The sequence below is a fragment of the Malania oleifera genome, chromosome 9 (assembly GCF_029873635.1).
Source record: "Malania oleifera isolate guangnan ecotype guangnan chromosome 9, ASM2987363v1, whole genome shotgun sequence".
Lineage (NCBI taxonomy): Eukaryota > Viridiplantae > Streptophyta > Magnoliopsida > Santalales > Ximeniaceae > Malania > Malania oleifera.
In genome coordinates, this window is record NC_080425.1 from 62749 (window position 1) to 86910 (window position 24162).

At 34.7% G+C, this 24162-nt stretch overlaps 1 protein-coding gene across 1 annotated transcript in view; it reads right to left on the bottom strand.

The window, feature by feature from the left end:
- LOC131164744 (MLO-like protein 13) overlaps nucleotides 1-20477 on the bottom strand; it is a 72904-nt gene extending 52427 nt beyond the window's left edge. The window contains exons 1-3 of the mRNA XM_058122175.1: nucleotides 20170-20477; nucleotides 9941-9998; nucleotides 9594-9820 (exon numbers count right to left, since the gene is read on the bottom strand). Of these exons, the coding sequence (XP_057978158.1) occupies nucleotides 9594-9820; nucleotides 9941-9998; nucleotides 20170-20289 (405 nt within the window). The 5' untranslated portion in view covers nucleotides 20290-20477. The remainder of the gene's footprint in view (nucleotides 1-9593; nucleotides 9821-9940; nucleotides 9999-20169) is intronic.
- Between the last annotated feature and the right edge of the window lie 3685 nt (nucleotides 20478-24162).

Below are 24162 nucleotides of genomic sequence, written 5' to 3' on the forward strand. Positions count from 1 at the left end.
GTATAAAATGATAATAGTTTAATGCATGCAAATGCATATGCCATGGAATTGTTATACTGTCCTTTATATACTCAGAGTGTCCCCAATAGTTATAATTTTTCCCAATTCTATATATAGCCCTTCATTTTGCAAAATTAAAAGTGATTAAGGTTTTAAGATTAGGCAAAATTCTCTAAAAATATTTTTAGCCAAAATCATCTATACTCTCATATATCCCTAAACCTATTGCCAAAATCTACCTCACTTACTCATCTAGCCACTTATCTTGAAAGAAGGTAGTGCTTTCATATTCTTTGTATGAGTTAAACTCTACCTTGTTTATATTTGATTGTGTATTGATTTTTGGAGAGTTGGCTAAGGTTTTTCCCATACTATTTCATTCATAAATATTTGATTGGGGAATCCTATTACTTGGCTTAAGATCTTGCATCCTCATTACAAGTCTCATAAGCTTGATTTGTGCTTTGACGAAAATATCTTTTGCAAGCTTAAAACCCTATTATCTACTATGCTTTACATTTGAGAAATATTTATGTGATATTTTCTTAGGGTTATAATGATTGTCTAATCATCCACACAAGAAGCATATTTTCTTAAGATCAAAAGTCTTACTCTCCCACACATACATTGATACACATTTAGTTGAGTGTTAACACATTAGTTAACAAAATCTCACTTGAGCTTAATATCCTCTTATACGTGAGTGCATTATTCAGTTGAGTTTATTGGTACATATCTACTTAGTGTAAGAAGCATTTTACGTGTACGCAAATTATAGTGTAAATTTGTTGTATTCCAGGCCTGACCTTGAAGAGGGAGACTAGCCCTATTAAATAGTCCCAGATTGGCTTAGACCTAGTTAGGAAAGCTAGGTGCACCATTCTAATAAGGTGTAGGTTGAGGTCAGCCCCATTAATTGATCTGGTTGTAACCGGTGCCACTCCACCTGTTAAGTGAGCATTAGTGGAATCCTTGTGCTGGTGAGCCAAGGAAGGGATGTAGGCAGTATTGGCCGAACCCCGATAACATATTATGTATGTACTTTATATTTCCGCACTTTAATTTTCAGCACATGTATGTATTCTGTTTAATTCATTATATGTTGTATATGTATTAATTGGGATTATGATTATATAAAAAGACCTTAGGTTTGTGTAATACTGCTACTGGTTAAATTGAACCTAGGAAAGAAATTTTAAATACCCAATTCGCCCTCCCCCCCCCCCACCCCCCCCCCCCCCCCTTCTCCCTTTTGGGAATACACCAATTCCAACATCTGGGTTCCCTTTTAGCCTCTCTTAGATTGGTGAGAGACCTAAGACGTCATTAAGAGCCAAGTTAAAGTAGGAATAGAGTAGATTTCAATTCTTGTTTTGGTGTGTGCACGAAGTGTCCGACGGCCTATGACAACCGGCGGCGTTTTGTGTAATCTTCGTGTATATTACATGATCATTCTCTTGCTCCTTCTGGCGTTGGTGACAGATGTACTAAATACAAAGGATTGATCTTTTACTTGCTTTATATTTACCGCTTTCTTTTACAAGCTTTCCTTTACCTCTTTTGATTTATTGCTTTGATGAATGATGAAAGGCTGCAGTAAGGAATAGCACTACTATTGTTCCAATTAGGATAAGTAGTTGGCTACAGATTCGCGAAGGTGTTCGTGATCATTGAGACAGGTATACTCTGGTTCCCGACCATGCTCCAGATGGTTGGTGCACCCTTACTACCCTATGCCCTCGAATGACCCTCTCCCACTTTGGCCTGAGACATCTCAGGTTAATACTCTTATGTATTCCTGGTTAAACGTAGTTAAAGGCAAGAAGTCCAGAACCTGATTCATAATCTCAGCACTACCTTGTAGGAGTAGGGTAATATAGTTTTTACTTGCTTTCCTGTAATTGGTTAGATTTCACCCATTGCAAAACATCCCCTTTTTATCTTTCTTTTTACACAAGGCATTAATAAACTGATTGAGAAAAGGTTGACAACTGTACGGTTTAGTCCCTGTGGATCAACACCCGACTTTCCCACTTTCTACTAAACTTGGGAATAGTTAGTTAGGTTTTATAAATATTATTTTTGGTAGTTAAGGACCCAAGCCTTGGTGAGCCTACCAACAACATCATTGTTTATTAGCATTAATTGCATTTTAAAACATTTGGTTTGAAAAAAGTATGGTTTTATTGAATCTTGTGTATGATGAATTTTCTTTGTGTTAACTATTGATATCTGGACTAAAGACATGCGACCATCTTTTGGTTGATTAGTAAATCTCAAAGAACCTTAATGAATTGAATTTCCAATTATTAGCCCATTGGGCTCCAACAAGTAAGTTGATTTCTTTTTAAGTCAATTATCTAAAATAGCTTGGGGTTTGGGGTCCTTAGATAATGAAAATTCAATTGAGATAATGACAAATACCAAGATGAAGGCAAACCATCTTTTAGCTATTAAATTGTAATATTATCCTTTTATATATATATATATATATATATATATATATATATATATATATATATACACACACACATACATACATACTATATATATAATATGCATGTATACAAATATTGATCACTCATCAAAGGATTACACCTATACCCCCCCCCCCCCAAAAAAACGATGCAATTTTAAGGGTGGCAATGAAAAAGAAAAGACAGAAGAAAAAAATTGTGAAAAGTCAAAGGGAAATGAAAATGAAAACCAAAATGATGAATAAGAAAAAGCAAAAGCAAAAGAAAAAGAAAATGAAAGTTCACAATGTAGAGAGGCAAAAGAAAGGAAGTAAATGCTAAGGGGCTAGTTGAGTAAAGAAAATTTGCAACACCTCTCAAAGTTGATCACTTGACAAGTGTGAAGCCCTCATAAATGTGAACTTTAAGCCTTAAAATCAATTTCTTCTTTAGCCCATAAAATCTTAGCCTACATTATAATCCTAATAGAAGCCATAACCAGATTCGTCCATTAGCATTTATCTTAATTAGATTGTCAAAGTGGGACATTAAATCCTAAACTATGTAATCACCTAATCTCGAGTTAGGTAAATAGGCAGCTTCTTGGTTTCTCAGAATAAGTTTGGTCAAATCCACTAGAAGATCATCAAAATAGGAGTCATTAAATTACTTAGGGCAGGGGCATCAAAGTGATTTTTTAGCCTAGTTTCCCATCTTTCTTAAGTCTTAAAACCTAGCCTACATTTCGTCTGTGTCATTAAGACAACCTCAGTAGTAATACTCAAAGAATAATATTGTTACACAAGATAATTGATAGAACAATGTCAAGTTTGACAACTTCATATAAAGACTGTAAAAGTCAAGAGAACTTGTGGCAAACAATAGGTGTCGAAGAACACGCCAACGTTCAATCAAGTATTGGACACTTAAGGAGGAAATTTCTAGTTGAGCCCAACTACTAATGAAAGTTAGAAATGGAATCCAAAAAAGCCAAGGCAATGAAAAAAATGAGGAAAAAATAAGGAAAGAGAAAAATAGAAATAAAAGAAAAGGTTAAGTTAAAACCTGAAAAAGCAGTTCAACAACTTCCAATAAGGATGACAGATGTCTAGTGGGCGAATTAAGATTCTGATATGACAACTCGAGTTAGGTTGACATCATTGTCCATTAAGATAAATCATTAGGTTATCATAGCCAAATCCTAGTTTGAAAATACAAATTGATCACTAAGAAATTGTATCACTATTTTCATTCAATTTTTTTTCAAAAAAATCATGAATTCACCAGAAAATAAATATACAGTAATATGCTTAGCTTATTAATTAATAAGAGAGATTTTAGGTTGCATTATTTTTCGAAGGGCCACTAGAAGAGGCTACCAGGAAGTAAATTGTTTCAAGAAGTGAACAAGATGGTCTAAATTAGGGCTAGTTCAATATAATGCAGTCGACTAAAGTGAAAACCCAAGAAATTTTTATAGTTTTGGAAGATCAAAAAATAATCAGATGGATAAAGAAATCCTCTATAATTGACCATCATACACCTTTCATTTTCAAAATTAACAAGCTAGAAATCGTGTGAACCAAGAAAGAATGGTGCACTACTTCCACCTTTATCCCTTGTAGACCAAACTAGTCTACGCCTACCAATGGCTAACAACTTACCTATCTCAAAGGTAGTTATCTTTTTTACAAACCGAGTTGTTTTTTATTTTTGGAGGCTCAGCAACATCTAGGGGCAAAATAGTTCTTAGCACAAACCAAGTTGGTTTGTCAATTTTTGGAGGCTCCACAACTCACGAGGCATAAATAGTCTCTTTTTTTTTTTAACAAGTCGAGTTAGTTTATCCATTTTCAATAGCTCGAAAATCCTGAGGCCAAAATAGTTTTCCTCAATAAACTGAGTTGGTTTATCTATTTTTAGAAACTCTGAAAACTCTCGAGGCCAGAATAGTTTTTTTTTTTTTTTTCTCAACAAACTGAGTTGGTTTGTTTTCAAAAGCTTGGCAACTTTTGAGGACAAAATGATTTTTTTTTCTTAACAGAATGAATTGGTTTGTCTCTTTTTTAGAGGCTCGGCAACTCCTGAACCAAAATAGTTTTCCTTAATAAATTGAGTTGGTTTGTCTATTTCAAAATCTTGCCAACTCTTGAGGCCAAAATGGTTTTTCTCAACAAATCTTCAAGTTGGTCTATCCATTTTGGATGCTTGGCAACTCCCAAGGCCAAAGTGGTTTTTTTCTCAACAAACCAGGATGATTTGTCTATTTTGGAAGTTTGCCGACTACCAAAGGAAAATAGTTCTTCTTGAAAGACAAATTAGTCTCTCTTCACTAATGACACAATAATGTGTCAATCAAATCTTCAAAAGTTCTTATGGCCCCATTGTTTCTTGCCATTGTTAACTAATGCATGCTCACTTGAATCTTTCTTCTCGCCTTTAAGGTTGTGATTATTGAATGATTTCATCCAAATTGAGGTATCAATCTTTATATGTTCATTGCTATAGAATGGGATTCTAACCTTTTATAGCAAAGAACATATAAATAGAGGCAATTGTAGATGCCCAATTTTGTTTGAGGTCGATTTGAATAAACCCTAAGATTTCTAAATTAATTGGAGCATAGTACACAAAAATTGGTTAAGAATTAATTGTGATTTCTGGACTTTTCATAAGCCCTTGCTATGCAATTTGATTTTTGGACCAAGTTGTGGCTTTTAATGTTGTGTTTTTTTTTATTTAATTGCCTTTTTCCCATCCATTAGGAGCTTATCCCTATATTTGATAATGATTTTCTCCTTGTCTTTAAAAAAAAAAAAAAAACTTCCAGATTTCCTTATAGGACAAGGAAGGGGTTTCCTTGTCTTAAAAGAGAATTTTTGGAAGTTGGGGACCAGGGCAACATTTCTTGTTTCCCTTTCTCTATAGAAAGGAGTCAAAAGGGGAGAGATACATTGAATTGAAGGAGGCCAACGTTCATGAAGGGAGGAAACACACAAAGAGATATGCATGCTCCCAAGAGGCTAGACACAATAAATTGCAAAAGAAGAGAGGTTTATGACACCCCACACACATTGAAGCTTAAGAAACACTCGTAAAAGAGAGGCTACACCCATTCAATTGAACACAAACACATTTAATTGCTTGCACATTGAATTTCAAGAAATAAAAAAAAAAAAAAAAGGAAGAGAAAAGATGGAGGGACATCCACACCTTGGAGAACAAGTTTCTCCATCCTTTTAGCCCTTGTAGAAGACTCCATAGGAGAACTCAAGCTTGAAGAAATAGATTGAAGCTTGTTGCTTCTTTCTTTGTTGTTTCTATATTATCAAGTCTTCTTGATATTGAAGAAAAACAAGGTATCAATCTTAATCTTATTTATCTTAGCATACTTGCACGATTATATTCTTGAATCTTGTGGCATGTTTGGACTGAACAATCTTGAAGTGTTCTTGATCTTTGTATTACAAATTGTATTTTTCTTCTTACATTCATTAAAATTTTGATGTTTGTTTACACTATGTATGGAAGTTCCAAGTAAAAATCACGACTTTCAAGTCTTATTCATGCTAAAGTTATAGTTTTACTTTCATCTTTGCATAAAAAGTGTGCAAGAAGTCATGTTGAAACTTGAGCTTTCGTTCATGTTTTATCTTTGGTATTTACGAATTATCATGCTTGAATATTAAATGTAAATTTTAATTCTTCATTTCATATTCTTGGTTTGAACGTAATGATTGAAAATTGAATTTAAAAAATTGGTTATTTTTCCATATTTGCTTGAATTTTGGGCTGTGCCACTTTAGGTTTGGAATTTTTAAATACAATTTTAAATAAAATTTTAAAATTATGGAAAATTCTTTTAAAAAATATTTTAGGTGTCTTCTAGAGTTTTTAAGATGACTTTGTTAGCTTAATTGAGTTTTCTTTTTTGACATTTAAATTCCCAATTCACCAAAACTGGAATGGATTATTTCCTTTAAAAAAAAAATGGAATGTTAATCTTTTGACATATTTAAATTTAAGAAAGTCATTTTAATGGAAGATTTTGAAAAAATTTCTTTTTTGAAGAATTGCATTAGATTCCCATATTCTTGACTCGGAGGAAACATATTTATCTCCTTTTATGGTAGGTGTATTTTTCTAGATGTAGGGTTTGTCTCTTAATTATTAGGCTAAGATTTCCAACTTTAATGAAAATGGCGAGAAAAGGAAAAGGAATGTTTGAAAAAAAAAACAACAAGAAGGAAAGTAAAGAAGTTTTCTTATTCAAAAAGGAAAGAAGTTTCCATACATAATGTAAAGAAGTTTCCATGTACATAAAATAAAGAGGTTTTCTTGTATATAAAATGTCAAACTTTGTATTTTATCTTAGGTGATTGAATACCTTCAAAATTAGGAAAGTAGTATTGGTTTATATTTGATTTGCCTAATGAATTATGCCAAAGTTTATCATATTCTTTTTGTATCTTTTAGTAACTTTGAATGCATGCTTCACTTGATGTGTTCTCTCTTGCATGATTAAGTAGGGTATTCTTTGATTTGAGTTGCTCACATGCTTGACCTTTTGATTAATCTTAAAAAGCTTTAATCAATTCGATGATCGATGCTATAAGAGGGAATGCAATAGCACTCCCTTGTCGATTTTCTTGAGGTGAAGGAAGTCTTGCATTCTAAATTAGAATATCATGAGAATACAAGGTGGAACAATGTTAAATAAAGAGTAGTGTTAATTTAAATAAAGGACAATGAATGTAGATTGGTGATTTTGCGTAGTTTAATAGGTACCATTTGTAAAACAGGTGTGTATGGGGGTACTAGTACCTTCCCCTCACATAAATGTACTCCTAAATTTGGACTTTAGTACTTAAACCTTTGACTATAGATTTCTTAGACCTTAGGGGTAGCTAGTCAATCAAATTAATCAGTTGTAATAAAATATGTGTTTTAATCTCATCAAGGTTAAGTATGTTAGTGGTGATTCCATTGATACATTTTAATCAACATCTCATCCCCCCCCCCCCCCCCCTCTCTTCAAATTATAATTTCTTATTTCGAGTTCACCATCTATATCAAGGTGGTCTAAAGATTCATTCCACTAGAGGTGAGCCTTTAAAACATTATGATAGATGGCACTTTAATTTTTTTGTAGAGATTTGATGTTGGAGATTAAATGGTTGAGGGCTTTGTTGCTCTGTTTTAAGGCTACAGCTAGTCTCAAAGTGAATTTTGCAAAAAATTATATTTTCCCAACATTCATGCAATGGAAAATGCAAAAGATGGAGCTAAAATGTTAAGTTGTAAATTATTCTCCTTTCCTACATCATATATGGGGCTCCCCTTAGGAGTCAAAGCTAGAACTAGAAGCATATGGAATCCTATTATGGAAAAATTTGATTCATGATTAGTATCCTGGAAAGCAAAATTGTTCTCCTTGGGAGGGAGATTAACATTAATCAAAGTTGCATTATCTAATTTTCTCATTTATTTTGTGTCAATCCTACCAATACCTTTAGATTTTGTGAAAAATAGTACAAAATCTTCAAAGGGGTCCTTTTGGAGAGGAAACTTAGAGAGCTTCAAATACCCTTGATTACATGGAGTAATATATACCCCCCCCCCCCCCCCCCCAAAAAAAAAAATCCTGATGGTGGTTTAAGAATTAAGAATATTCTCAAATGAATACAACTCTACTTGGAAAGTGGATCTAGAGATTATACGATGAAGGAGATAGTTTATGGAATTATCTAATATGCATGAAAACAAAGACTATTGGAAATTAATCGAGTGTATGTAAACCAGTCAAGGGAGGGGAGTTTGGAAAAATATTTTAAAGACTAAAGAAGCATTTTGAGACTATGCTGAAATTAATTATGGTAGTGGCAAAGAACCTCATTTTGTAGTAATAGTTGTACAACTAAACACTCTCTCAAAAATTTATTTCCAGTTCATATCAAATTGTCATATCAACAAAGAGGGAAAAAATTGTGATATCTTGGTCAAAATCCAACGCAACTACCACAAGAAAATCACTTTCTCCAAGAATCTTAGAGGATCAAAGAACACTACAGTTCTTACCCTGATGGAACAGATATATGCCAAACAAAAATTTTGAGAAAAGGAGGACAAGTGAATTTGGGCAATCTCTAATTACTGTTAATTTGTTTACTGTCAAGAGATTCTATTCTCACCTTGTCGCTAGCACAACTATTTTGAAAAATGGGTTCTCCTGAAAACTTTTATGGAACCCCACATCCCTTCAAAAGTATCTCTCTTCATATGGCTTTCAACTAAGAATAAAATCCTAACCACAAACAATCTACATGGAATAGGTTGGTGTTACCATCAATTTGTCACCTTTATAGGCAAGATGCAAAGTGATTTGATAATCTCCTATTGTAATGTGATTTTAGTAAACATGTGTGGACTTCCTTTTCATTTTGCTAAAACTAAAGTGGGTCATTCCAAGGACTCTATCATGTTTGCTCAAGAGCTGGTCCTTCTCAAGATTAAAAGATAATGTTAAAAGGATTGGATAATCAATATTTGCAACTATCTATTGAGAATTATGAAGGGCAAGAAATTCAAAAGTTTTTCGTGGCAAATCAAATTCACCCTACACAACCAACGTAAGTGCTTTAGACAATTTATTCCTTTGGAGTCATTCATGTTCCAATTTCTATTTATGGGTTTGGAGTAGTTTTCCTTATTTTTTTAGAACATTGGCATGTAAGCTTATTTTTCAGGGTGCTATTTGAATGATCACACTTGTGCTTCAAATATGCCCACAAGCTCCTTGCTTAGGAGCAATGCTTTCATTTTGAATAAATTTATTTTTTGTTTGTGTGTATATGTTTGTATGTATATATGGATATGATTTAGTGGAACATTTGAAGACAAATTAAAACTATGCATTGTATGCTTGTACATACCTACATGGTCTAGCGCAGGCACGTGCGCGCACACACACGTATAAGTAAGATTTATGTAGCATATATATATATATATATATAGTCATAGAACTTGCTCCCTACCTACTTAGCTATAAGTCATTACAATAAGCATGGATTATTTGAAAAGTAAAATTAGGAGTAAACGTGCATAAGCTAATCTTTTTTCTTTTTTTTTTTGAATTACCTTTTGCCCACAATGTTCTAAACCATTATCTGTTGATAAAAGTCGTCGACCATTTTTTTCAATTAGATGATCATGGCGAATGTTGATCTCAGATTCATGTGAGGAAACGTTGTCATCCCGCTTGCATGGAAGCATGTGAGACTGAAGATAAGTTGGGATGCACATGTGACTAATAAGACCTTGAAAGACGGTTAATAAAAGGGAAATAAATCCCAAAAGCATCAATTCTGTAAATAAAGAAAAAGCAAAAAAAAAAAAATATTTACAATAGTTTCATTAATCATCTAACTAGCTTGTATATATTCATATAAAAATTTAAACTTAAAATTAAATTAAAGATAACAAACCTTCTTTTAATTTTTGTAAGGCCTCAAACAGTGCATGTTGTCCCTTACGCTCCAACCACTGCTCCAAGCAAATAAGAGACAGAGGAAGAGTATTAATTAGTTCAAGCACACACTAAAGACAAGCATGCACTCTGATCATGAACCCCCAAAATTCTTAAATAAGATTAAATGATTCAAAAAATTCTTAAATTTGTGACTTATATTAATGAGGAAGTTTGCATTATAAACAAGGCAGCTGAGAAGATGGGCTTCAAGATGAAACCGTCGACGATTACATTGATTATGTTGTGATATGTGGCTCATATTGTGAGTGCAAGACATGCACAAAGTGAAAATATAGTCGAAAAATAGTTTGTTGGTGTTTGCTGAGGAAATCGTCGACGGTTACAGGGAAACCATCAACGATCATATGAAAATAATGGTTTTGTTTATTATATTTGGGGAAAACTAAAGTGAGTAGGGTAATCATCTCATTTTTCCTGTAAAAGTTATATTTTGAGTTAAAGTAAACCCTAGAGATGATCATACCCTTATTTTCAACAAAATATATTTTTTCCAGGTAGATAAGTATATTATGAATTATCACAAAAATTGTGTGGCATGAGAAATGATTATGTTACTGCATAAATAAACTTGTTAGAATATTTTTATGGTTTTATACAGATCTCCGGAAATGTTGAGAATGTTGTGGGCAGTTTTATACTAAGTTTTGATAAGACAGTGTTATATCGAGTTATGAATATGACAGGTTTTATCCTGATTTGTGATTATGACGGTTTTATACCAAATTATGAAACGACTATTGATAATTCGGTTATGAGAAACACGAGCTTGTATTGGAGGGATTCTTAGTATGGAATTTAAGTTGTAAAGTCTATGCTGAGACCGATGGGGAGGGATGCTCAGTATGGAAATTATGTTGTAAAGTCTGTACTGAGACCGATGGGAGGGATGCTCAGTATAGAAATTATGTTGTAAAGTCTGTACTGAGACAGTGGGGAAGGATGCTCAATATGGAAATTATATTGAGAAGTATGTATAGAGACGATGGGGAGGGATGCTCTGTGAACTATGTGTTGAGAAGAAAATATGCATTTTTTTCAAATATATAGGTATGAGTACAATTTTACATAATTTCTCAGTTAAAGTTAATTAATTAATGGATGTATTCTTGCTATACTAAAACTCATGTTGTCACACACTGATAATAATTTATTTCGTCTAACTAAGAAGTGTCTCATCCGAATATTATTTAACATTTTAGGAAATCCAAGGAGTCGAGCTTTGCGAGCTTCGAGAAGGGAGCTTAGTTATTATAGCTTAGAGTAAGTGCTAGTGAGACACTGATATGTATATAGATATGTTTTTGCCCATTTGGGATGTAATATGAATACTTGGAGGTACATGTGTAATTATGGTGGTATTAGAACTCTGGTATATAGTAATTGGGGTTCTAAGTATACGTTTCCGTTGTTTTGTTAAATGAGTTATGGACAGGTGTACCCAGTACCCCACTACGGGTTTAGGTGCTTATAGTTGTGGTATCGGAGATATATGTATGAAGAATAGCACTCTGGGCCCCACCGGGTTCAAAGCATTACAGTTGTGGTATCAAAGCATAGGTTGCTAGGTTTTGCAGACTTTAGCGGATAATAATATTAGAGTATAGGTATGAATTATGATGAGAATAGGAATGGGTAGATTAGTATTTTAGTAAGTCATTGTTGGAAGTTAAATTGGAATTTAGAGTGTTGGTCTCACTACCTAGAGGCAGGAATCCCTTGATGATCTTCTGCGATTTTCCTGAAACGACGGTTTCAAGAAAGCCACAGCAAACCATCAACAGTTCTGTTTCTGAACAGGGAGACTAGAACTTGAATGGGAAAACTTGGATGTTAAATTTTGGTTTGTATAAGGGAAGTTCCTGAGGGGGAAAGCTTAAGTATTTTGGTATGAGGATATAGTACATTTTATAGTTTCTTAGTTAAATGATTGCACCAATCGTGTTATGATATTAGAATTCTAAGATTATTTTTTATCCTATCTCCAGGATGGATCCTAGTGATGACAACGCAAATGCTAGAGGAAGTAGCAATGCGGGGACCTCCAGCATGGATGGCAGTGATTCTAATCCAGTTCTGCGTAGTATAACCCAATAGGTCATGGCAGAGATTGCATGGAACTCTAGGGTACAGAACTGCCCACCAACTGACCAGCGCTGTACAATCACGTATTTTACTCACATGAATCCCCCGACATTTGTAGGAGGAGCTGACCCAATAGTTGTAGAGATATGGGTACAATAGATCGAGAAGATACTGGCAATCCTTCACTGCACTGATGAACAAAAGGTCATGTATGCTACCTTTAAAATGACTGGGGAAGCCAAGCATTGGTGGAGATTAGTAAAGCTACTTGAGGAGCAAGGTTCAGGACCTACAGCTCTGACTTGGAATCATTTTAAAGAAATTTTTTCGATCGATACTTCCCCCACTCCACCAGAAATGCTAAGGCGGAGGAGCTTTTGAACTTGACCTAGGGACACTTGACAGTCCAGCAGTATGCAGCCAAATTTGTAAAGTTGTCTCACTTTGCGGCATATATGGTTCCAGATGAGTAGAAGAAGGTGCGGAGGTTTGAAAAAGGCCTAAGACAGGGGATCTACGAACAAGTGGTGGCTTTCTTAGTTTAGAACTTTTCGAAGTTGGTGGATAAAGTCACGGTAGTGGAAACGAGTTTATACAGGAGTGCAGGGGTACACAATCAGAGGAAGAGGCTCATGCCTCCTAGTTTTCAAGCAGGTACAAGTCAAGGTCCGTGGAGGAGAAATAACAATAATGTGGGCTGGAGACCGGGAATAGGGAATCAAGCTTATCAGGGTAATGAATCATACCCTATTTGTCCTATATGTAACAAAAGGCATGAGGAGGAATACCAGAGAGGAACGAAGACTTGTTATTGGTGCGGTAGTCTTGGCCACCTTGCACGAATTTGTCATAGACCGTCAAACAATGCACCCACTCCTAATCAATACAGGGGAAACAATCAGGCACCCCGAGGCGGCTACTAAAAGAACACCGCCCAAACGTGTGTTTATTCTCTTACTCCGGGGGACACAGAGAATGTTAGTGACGTGGTGATAAGTACTATTTTTATGCTTTCAAATAAAGTTGTTGTGTTATTTGATTCAAGAACAACGCATTCTTTCATATCTCTGTGGTATATCAATTTTTTTGGGGTAGAAACTCAGCTATTAAATGTTGAATTATCTATGGTCACACTGACGAGAAAAGTAGTGGTATGTAGAAAAGTGTTTAGAAACTATCCAGTAGATATTCAGGGAAGGATGCTACCTGCTGATCTAGTAGTGTCAATTATGCCAGTATTGATTGTTACAAAAAAGAGGTAGTGTTCAGACCTCCTAGTAAGCAGGAGTATAGGTTTTTTGGGTTGTGCATTCGCTCCTCACCATAGATATTGTCAGCTATTCAGGCAAAAAGGTTACTCTTGGATGGATGTCAGGGGTACCTAACTTGTGTAAATGAAGCACTAAAGGGAGAATTAAAGTTTAAAGATATCCCAGTTGTGAGGGAATTCTCTAATATATTTCCAGAGGACTTACTTATGTTGCCTCTCGACCGTGAAATTGAGTTTTCTATTGACCTACTCCTAGGGACGGCACCAATCTCTAAAGCTCCCTACATAATGGGTCTACCTGAATTGAATGAATTAAATGAGCAATTACAGGAATTACTAGACAAGGAATTCATCAGACCTAGCATATCACCCGGGGCAGCACCAGTTTTATTCGTAAAAAATAAAGATGAGTCGATAAGGATGTGTATTGATTACCAAAAAATAAACAAAGTGACAGTTAAGAACAAGTACCCAGTTTCTTGTATAGATGATTTATTTGACCAACTCCAAGGAACACAAGTCTACTCTAAGATCGATCTCCGATCAGGGTATCATCAGATGAAAATTTAGGTAGAGGATGTTCCAAAGACTGCTTTCCAAACCAAGTATGGCCATTATAAGTTTTTGGTTATGCCTTTCGGACTGACTAATGCTCCTACTGCATTTATGAACCTTATGAACAAGGTTTTCCATAAATTTCTAGATCAGTTTGCGGTGGGTTCATTAATGATATTTGGTTTATTCGAAGAGTCCCGAGGAGCATGAGAATCATTTGAGGTTGGTACCCCAGGTGTTATGGGAAAAGAAACTTTATGCCAAGTTCAAGAAATGTGAGTTCAAGTTGGAAAAAGTTGCATTCCTAGGACACATGATATCCAAGGATGGTGTTTTTGTAAACCCAGGTAAAATACAGGCGGTAGTGGATTGAGCGAGACCGAAGAATGTTCATGAGGTTAGGAGTTTCTTGGGTCTGGTAGGGTAGGGTTTTCTAAACTATCAAGTCCTCTGACACGGTTGACAAGGAAAAATGTGAAGTATGAGTGGACTGATGATTGTGAGCAGAGTTTCCAAAAATTGAAACAAAGACTTATCATTGCTCCAGTTCTAACTATTCCACCAGAAGATGGTGGTTTTTTGATTTATAGCGATGCGTCTCAGAAACGGCTGGGGTGTATTTTAATGCAACAGGGGAAAGTCATTACTTATGCTTCTCGTCAACTCAAGGAGTACGAGAAGAATTATCCCATACATGATTTGGAATTAACAGCAGTGGTATATGCGTTGAAAATCTAGAGGCACTACCTGTACAATGGAAGGTGTGAGATCTTTATGGACCACAAAAGTCTTAAGTACTTCTTCACGCAAAAGGAACTGAATATGAGACAGAGGAGGTGGCTAGAACTAATAAAGGATTATGATTGTACCATCAGTTACCACCTAGGGAAAGCTAATGTGGTAGTTGATGCATTGAATCGAAAGTCAGTGAGTGCATCAGTATCAGCAATGGTAACTCAACATCATATCAGGATGGATCTGGAAAATTTGATATGGAATTAGTAGAGGGAAATTTTCGGGAGTTCATTGCTAATTTAATAATCCAACCGACCTTACTGAAGCAGATTAAGGCCACTCATATGAAAGATGATGAATTGGTGAAGATTATGGATAAAGTACAGAGTAGACTGAGGGCATATTTTAATATCTCAGATGATAGGGTTTTGAGGTTTCACACCAGATTATGTGTACCCAATGATACTAAGATTAAAAGAACCATTCTGGAAGAGGCTCATCGTTCTCTTCATACCGTACATTCAAGGAGCACTAAGATGTATAGGGATCTGCGGGAATCTTTTTGGTGGAATAATATGAAGAGAGAAATTGCCCAATTCGTGGAGTAGTGCCTTACATGTCAACAACTAAAGGTTGAGCATCAAAGACCAGAAGGGCCATTGCAACCACTCCACATTCCTTAGTGGAAGTGGGAGCACATTTCCATAGATTTCGTCATAGGGTTGCCACCAGCACTGCATGGGTAAAACGTCATTTGGGTAGTAGTAGATCGTCTAACAAAGACTGTCCATTTCATTCTGACTAAAGTCAACTACTTCATGAATAAGCTGGCAGAGTTATATGTTTAGGAGATAGTTAGATTGCATGGCGTGCCCGTGTCCATCATATCAGATCAGGACCCATGGTTCACATCCCAGTTTTGGAAAAGTTTGCAGAGAGCCTTGGGATCTCAGCTGACTTTCAGTACAGCGTTTCACCCCCAGACTGATGGAATATCAGCGAGAAGAATTCAGATACTGGAGGATATGTTGTGGGCTTGCGTACTGGATTTCAAAGGTAGTTGGATTCAGTATTTGTAACTAGTGGAGTTTGCTTACAATAATAGCTATCAGGCCAGTATTAGGATGGCACTGTATGAAGCATTATATGGTCGGAGGTGCCGATCTCCACTGTATTAGGACGAGGTTGGTGAATGGAAAATTTTGGGGCCAGAAATTATACAGCAGACTTTACAGAAAATCAGACTTATCCGAGAAAGAATTAAAACAGCTCAGAGTTGACAAAAGATTTATGTTGATACTCGCCAACGAGAGCTTCACTACAAAAAAACTAGTTTTTAGTGACGGATTCAAATTCATCACTACAATTGAGGTATTAGCGACGGTTTTTAAGAATTGTTACTAATAGCATTAGTGACGGTTATGAATCTATCACTAATAATTTTGTCACTAAAGACCAATTTTCCCGCTCAAACTATCCCAGGAAACCATTTTTCCCGCAAAAATTATCCCGAAAAAATATTAGCGACGATTCCTGGGGTACTAGTAATGAATTAAATCAGTCACTAACATCGCTTTTGAAAAATCATCCAATGGCAAACGGGTGGCCTCTTCTCATTGGTGAAGGGAAGCAAAGAATGTTTCTATAGATTCCATAGCCTGTATGTTGTTGATTGTGAATGAAAACAGAAGGGATGAGGATATTTTATTAAGGAAAAACAAAGAATACTAAGGAAATTAACCTTTCTATCGTGAAGAATTCATCGTGCGATCAAACTAGATAATAAGTAGTTAGGAAAGGCTGCTTAAGTATTTTGGCAACTAAGTAGTGGTGGTTGGGGGTTGGGTGAGTTATCAATTGACAAAGATCACCCCGAGAAAATCACCTAGTTGTAATAGGAACTAAGCGGAAGGTTGTCAATGTGAACCACAAATATCACCTTTTTAGGCTACTAACATGATTAATATACCCCTGAAATGCGTGATTTATCATCTCACGATAGAAGACACTAGGAAAATACCAAGAATTTTTCAAGTATGGATTGCCCAAGAAAGGAAGGTTATAATATTTTGTGATTGGCTAAAACTGAGGTTGTGATTTACTATTGCTCAATTATGAAAGTTATAACTAAATGGAGCAGTTGTGGGCGCATTGATTGTGTCATCCTTGTGCACCTCTTCGAAATGTGATGGTGATTTTTCAGCTAAGGCAGTCATTTTAAAAAAGAGGTCACCTAGGTAAGGTGAATCAACCCAAGCGACAAAGTGGAAAATTGCCTAGAAGAGGAGCAAGTCTGTAATAACCCGAACCCATAAAATAAAAGAAAAATAAATAAAATAAAAGGGGAAATAAATAAAGGAAATGAAGAACATTTCAGCTCAGCACAATAGGGCTTCGTCGATGAGTGCCCTACGTTGGTCGACGAAGAGATACCAAGAGTCAGGAAAATTCAGATTTAATGGATTCGTCGACGAACCTGATGTTCTCATCGACAAATGTTCTTCTTGAGTTCGTCGACAAACCTTTTAGACTCGTCGACGAATGCTAGTTTATAAAGAGGCCCTGAATCCATTTCAACGTAAAATTTTCTCTCCTCTCTCACTCTCTCTCTAGGGCTACGACTCCTTCCCCTTCTCTCTTCGATTCTGGCTTGGATTTAGCCTGATTCGACAATCGGAAACCACCATGAGGTTCCTGGGGCGATTCTCTCCAAGTTAACAAGAGCAGAAACTTGATTTGGAGTTCTTGGGCACCACTCCAAAACTAGGGTAAGTAAGATATTTTTAATATTAAATTAATTATTGGGAGTGTGTGTGCCTAGGAAATGTTAAATGATAAATATTCTAGGGTTGATCTGATTAAGTTAAGATTTTTGGAATACAGGATTCCATTTACCGTTCATTTTAGATAGAACTTCGAGGATCAGGTAAGGGGAATAAATTATACCAAGTTTTTTATTAAATTTGAATCAGTTATTTTTTAGCATAGGAATCGTATAATTATAGTATGATTTTCTGAACAGTTTAGGCAATTAAAAATAATGATTTTGATTATGAATCATAATTGGGAAAATCGTGTGGCATGAAAATAATTCTTCTTAATTAACTGGTTGTAAATACTGTACGGTTGTGAATACCGTCTACTTGTTAGTGCTGTCTGGATGTGAGTACTGCCTGGTTGTGAATACTGATTGGTTGTGGATGCTGTTTGTTTGTGAATACTGCTTAGCTGTGAACATTGTTTGGTGGTGAATAATGTTCGGTTGTGAATACTGCCTGTTTGGGTGAATATTGTCTGTTGTGAGTGTAAACGTGTAGTGAAATACGTAACTGCCATATGAAGGTCATGTACTGTGAAGTACGTAGTTGTCCTCTGTGGGTCACGTACTGGGTAGTACGCAGTAGTCTTATGTGGGCCACAACTGAGATAGTACGAAGTAGTCCTATGTGGGCCACATACTGTGATAATACGCAGTAGTCCTATGTGGGCCACGTACTGGGTTGTACGCAGAAGCCCTATGTGGGTCACGTACTGCGAGGTATGCAGTTGCCCTGAGTGAGTCATGTACTAAGATCAATGGAATCTATTGTAATTCTGTGTGGTTGTGTGGTGATGTATGTGAACACGTGCATTTTTGGAATATGATTGATATTGGAATATGTGTGAATACTGGTATGTGAATTTTATTATGAGAATATTTATGGTAAAGTAAATCTCTCCGCCCGAGGGCTTACTGTGAAAGGTGAGTGCCCTAATCGGTATCAATTGTAGCCACACTCGAATCAAAGGGTACGGTTACAAATGGTATCAGAGCAGAGAAAAGGTACATATATGGGTGTGTAATCTTCCCAATCCTCAAGAACTTTTGCTATCAATATTGGTTTTACTTGTGTGACTACAATCTGTATGCGCCTTGCATTTATTGTTGAATAATGGATGAGTTTATTTTATATATATATATATATATATATATATATATATATATATTAAAACTCTTCTGCTACACATTGTTATACTTTATTTCTTCCTTACTGAGAGGTGTCTCACCCCAGCGAATTATTATCTTTTCAGGTCCTTCAGGTGATCGAGCTTAGAAAGCTCAGAGGGCAGGCTTAGTTTCTTTTTGGAAAGTTTGGATGGTTGTAAGATCAGATATATGTTCAGTTTATATTTTGATATTTTTCTGGTGATATAATATGGAGAATTTGTTATACTCCTTTTTGGGGTTGTATAAATTAGAATTATGGTATTTTATTTGAGGTTGTTTATTATTTTCCACTGCGTGAATGGTATCAGAGACGATGAATGGTCTCATCACACCCTAGGCCCCACCTAGCGGGTTCGGAGCGTGACACAGTCAGACAATGTAGATGAGGCACAAATCGCTAATATATGGAAACACTTATCACCCAAGTCATATTAAAGTTGTAAGTAGTCACTCAAGCAACAAAGACCATGTAGTCATCAAGCTACAATAATCTCCTAAGTCATTAGGCAATGATATTCACCTAAATCATCAAGCAAAATTCGTCCACTATTAGGTGGCAAGGCAAATAAGTATTAGGTAAGCATCTCAAATATAATAATTGAGCTTTAATGCTATGAAACAATCTCAATTTATGATTAGATTTTAAATGTTAACATCCTTTATTATTAAGGTTCATTATTTTGAATCTATGCTTATAACAATAAAATTAATGTAAGTTTGGCTAAAGAATGATATAAATACGTGTACTGATTATTATAAGAGGATCTTCAACTCAACTTAACAAATATCATGAAATAGTCTAACATTGAATAGGTCCTAGTGTCTTTTATCCCTGTTATCTCTTTTTCTCTCTCTCTCTCTCTTACTTTCTTCTCCACTTGGTCTCTTCCCTCTCCATCCCTCTTAATATCTTCTAATCTAAGCATTTTCACCTTCCTTTTTTCTCCACCTTTTTTACAAATTTTATGATTCTTACTATCTCTATCTTTACACTTTTGATTCGAGTTGACATAACAAATTCATTCATAACTAATGCACCATCTACCCATATAAATCAACACTGCCCCTTAAAAGATGTTTGATCGTGTATCATACAAAACTAATAATTAGTAAGTAGAAGATTAATGTTCTATAGAGGATATTAATTTTAGGTTAAAGTTTGGGACTTGATTGTTAATTATAGGTTTTAAGTCCGAATTTCACAGTCAATAAGAAGAAATAAGGAATGGGAGATGGGACATTTTCTATGCACACATTATATAACTTAAACTAATGTGTCTTCAATTAACCAAAAAAAAATTAAAAGAGTTAACGAAGTGATAAGCATGTACGAGAGGAAAAATGTACAACAAATACTTATCCGACGTTTGGAGTGACTTTGATTTTAAATAAAGATATAATCATATATATATATATATATATATATGATTGATATATCTTAAAATTTTGGAGGAGATTGATCGAAGCAGTAAGCCTAATTAATATACTTGTGTATATATATTTAATTAACGTCAATTAAGCAAGTAATAAATACCTTTCCGAGACGGTGAAGAGCACGTTCGGCGCAAAGGGAAATGAGAACAATGATGGAGCAGACAACAGCGACTACCCATGTCGGCGTATACTCCAAAGACCGCGACGATTCCATCACCATTTTATTAATTTTTTCCACACTACTCACAATCAATTAAGGGGACTACTAGCTACTTCGATCACTTGGCAAACGATACGCACATAATAGACTACTCGCTTTGATTCTTCAAAAATTTATTAAGGTGATGACTGATAGATGATCCATTAGCTCTCCCCCTCTCTCTCTCCGTTTATTTGGATCATTAGGACTTTTTTTTCTTATTGAGGTTCAGTATTAGAACTATAGCATGTATAAGTGGTGAAGAAAAGAATATTTATTGTACTTGGATGCATGAGAAAATTGAAGTACAAGATGAGAACGATCCAGCTGCGCGCCGGTCATGCACAAGCAAGGCATACAAAAAGCAATTCTTTTCTCTTTTATAGTCCATTTGGGTTAAAAAATTTACTGAAAAAATAAAAGGAAAAAAAATAAAGAAAAAATTATTTTTTTTTGTATTTTTTTATTTATTACTATCAAAAATAAAAATTTATTTGAATTTAATCAAGAAAAACTATATTTTAGTGATGTATAAAATCAAAATTTTGTTTACAACTTCAACATATTTTTTATTTTCTTTCTCATTTTCTTGATAATCAAAAATGAAAATATAGATTTCTTGATATTTTTCTTTATTTTTCCTAATATTTTCTTCCTTCCAAATGAAGCTTTAAAAAAAATTGAAAATGAAAGAAGAAGAAGAATAGCATGTAGAAGTAAACGATGAAAATTCATGATCCAGGTTTAAAATATTCCAAGCTTGAAGCAAAGGGATTCAATAAAAAATGATAAAAATAAAAAATAAGTGTTTTCTATAAATAATATTTTTTTTCCTGTCATGTCATGTTCATTTGCATTACAAGATTGTATTAGATTATGTTATTGTTGTGTCCTCATTAAAAATTTGGTATCGGGCTGAGGTCAGGATATTTAAACAATAGTGATTATCATTATAATTATAGTCAAACTCAACATATATTTCTATTACATTTTACCTGAATTTACACAAGTTCAAAGTTAAGATATTAGATTCAAACTCCAATTCCATGGATTCATTTGGTTGAACTCTATACTTTTAAACACACTTACTTTATATTTGAGGCATAAAATTAGGACCTTAGATTTAAATTACAGATTTGAATAAAATAAAACACAAAATTATACTAACTTTTTTTTTCAAATTCATACAAATCAATTCAAGTTTCGAAATCTCTGCTCCCAAGAGTTTGAATTTGTACTCCTAAATGCAAGGTTAGAGATTATTTAAATCGTCAAAATTAATAATGGTTGATGATTGATACTAAACTAAATAAGTGATAAAAAGAACAAGTGAACAAGTATTATTTTGTTATATAAAAATAAGTAAATACCAATTTATAATTAAGTATGTTTGGAACCACTTGCAACAGCTCTAAGTAAAAATAGTGTTTACTAAGTCACAACAATAATATAAGTATTAAATTTAAATAAGTTAATAAATCCAGAAAAATTGTGTGCAATAAATGAATTATGATCCAATTAAGTCGTAGTTTAAAGAATTGGACATGCAACAACAATATAATCAATTTTTTGTAAATAAATCATTTTAGGTTTAAAAATAAAAGCAAGATTTTTTCACTGAACTAAAATAGAAGGAAAAGATTTTTTTTTAATTGGGAAATTTTTTTCGAAAGTAATCTTTTTAGTATCTCATTTCCAATTGCAAAATTAGAAGAAATTCGCAAAATTTTTAATTTTTTGTATTGAGCCACACTAGTGAGAAAAAAGTTGTTCCCCTTCCTTGGTAACCTGCTAGTCATACATAAAGCGCCCTATTAGATAGGAGCAAAACTATTCAATACTAATAAATTTTGATACAATTTTATATTATATCTTACCGAAATTCAATACAACTTCAAATCTAAGATATGTATATAATTTATGAAAGTATTCATGGCTCTTATTGTAACGACCCGAAAAATTTAATTAATAAAATTAATAAAAGGAAAGGAAAGGAAAGGAAAGGAAAGAGAGAAGGGAAGAAAAAGGAATTTTTAAAAGGAGTGCCAGCGAGCCTTCATTGACGAACCAGCTGGTCTTGTCGACGAACGTTCTTCCTTGGCTTGTCGACGAGGGGATATATCTCGTCGACGAGGATTTACTGAGAGGGTTTGAGGTATTCTGAAACTCATCGAAAAACTCACAATCTCGTCGACGAATGTTCTTCATGGGATTGTTGACGAATCCACGTGTCTTGTTGACGAGTCCTTACCTATAAATAGAGTTAGCTTCATTTTTCAGCGAGGAATTTTGAAGTTTTTCATTTTCTCTCACTAAAAAAAAAATGGCCCTCCTGCCTTCTGTCTTCGAATCCAGTTTGGATTCAACCTGGTTTGATAATCCAAAACCGTCACGAGGTTCGTAGGATTGTTCTCTACAAAACTACCAGAGCAGATTGTTGATTTGGGATTTTGGGGCCCCATCCCAAAATCAGAGTAAGTGAGATATTTGGAGTTTTCTTGTTAAATATAAATATATGGAACCTAGGAAGTATTAAATGAGTATTTTTCTGAGATTTGAGTGAGTTGGAAATTTTGGATTACAGGGTCTCATTTTCCGTTCGATTTAAGCAGGAACTGAGGAGCAATTAAGGGGAAATACGTTATAACAGTTTTTATTAATTTTAAACTAGTTAAATTTGAGTATAAATTCTATAAAGTTAGGTATAATTTTCTGAACAGTGCAGGCATTGAAAATTCTGTTTTTGATTATATATTATATTTGGGAAAAATCGTGCGGCATGAAAACAACTTTGATAATTAAATGGTTGCGGATACTGTTTGGTTTCGTCTGTTGTTCGCTTGTGGTTATAGTTGGTATGATTTATCATGTGCTTGTGATTACTGTTTGGATTGTGAATTCTGTTTGGTTGTGATGTTATTTGGATAAATAAATACTGTGAATGGAAATGTAATGATGTGTTTACCTGTACAGGATGTGTATTGTTTTATGGTTTATGTAAATTGTGATATAGCGTTGGTAGTGGTATGAGGAGGTCGTTATATGAGCATTTATATTAGGGGGTAAAACATTGGCAGTGGTATGTGTTGTAACCTGTGTGATTGATAGTCCTGTGTGAACAGTGTAATCTATGTGATGTTAGTCCTGTGTGGATGTTGTATTTTATGTGGATTTGAACCCTGTATGGGTGTGAATGAAAACTATGTGGATGATCCTGTGTGGATGTGGGTCCTATGTGGACTATATCGTTAGTGTGGATATAGACCCTTTGTGGGTATGCATGAACTGTGTATGTATCTTGTGTGGATTTGTTGTAGTATATATATATGTGTGTGTGTGTGTGTGTGTGTGTGTGTGTGAATCTTTATGAAATGATGGCATTGGATGAGTGTAATTTTAATTACATAAGTATTTATGGTAAAGTAAAATACTCCACCCAAGAGCTTGCTGAGAAAGGTGAGTGCCCTCATAATTTTCTATGGTATCAGAGCAGAAGGAAGTTACTTGTATGAGCAGGTAATCTTCCCTATTCTTGGAGATTTTAACCTGGATGCATATCCTGAGGGCTTACTGATTAAGGTAAGTGTCCGAGCAGTAGTGTTAGAGCAGAGGGAAGCTACTTATATGGGCGGGTAATCTTCCCTATTCTCGAAAAATTATTAGTAAAAAAAAAAAATTGTGAATGTGTGTATGTTACCAGATGACAGGAATGTAATTGATGATGTGGATTCTTTGGTGCTAAGTATATTGAGTAATGAATGATTATTTTTGTTTATATATATTAAACTCTCAGCCACACACTATTTATAGCTTTTTCTTCCTTACTGAAAGGTGTCTCACCCCGACAAATTATTAATCTTTTTAGGTCCTCCAGGTGATCGAGCTTAGAAAGCT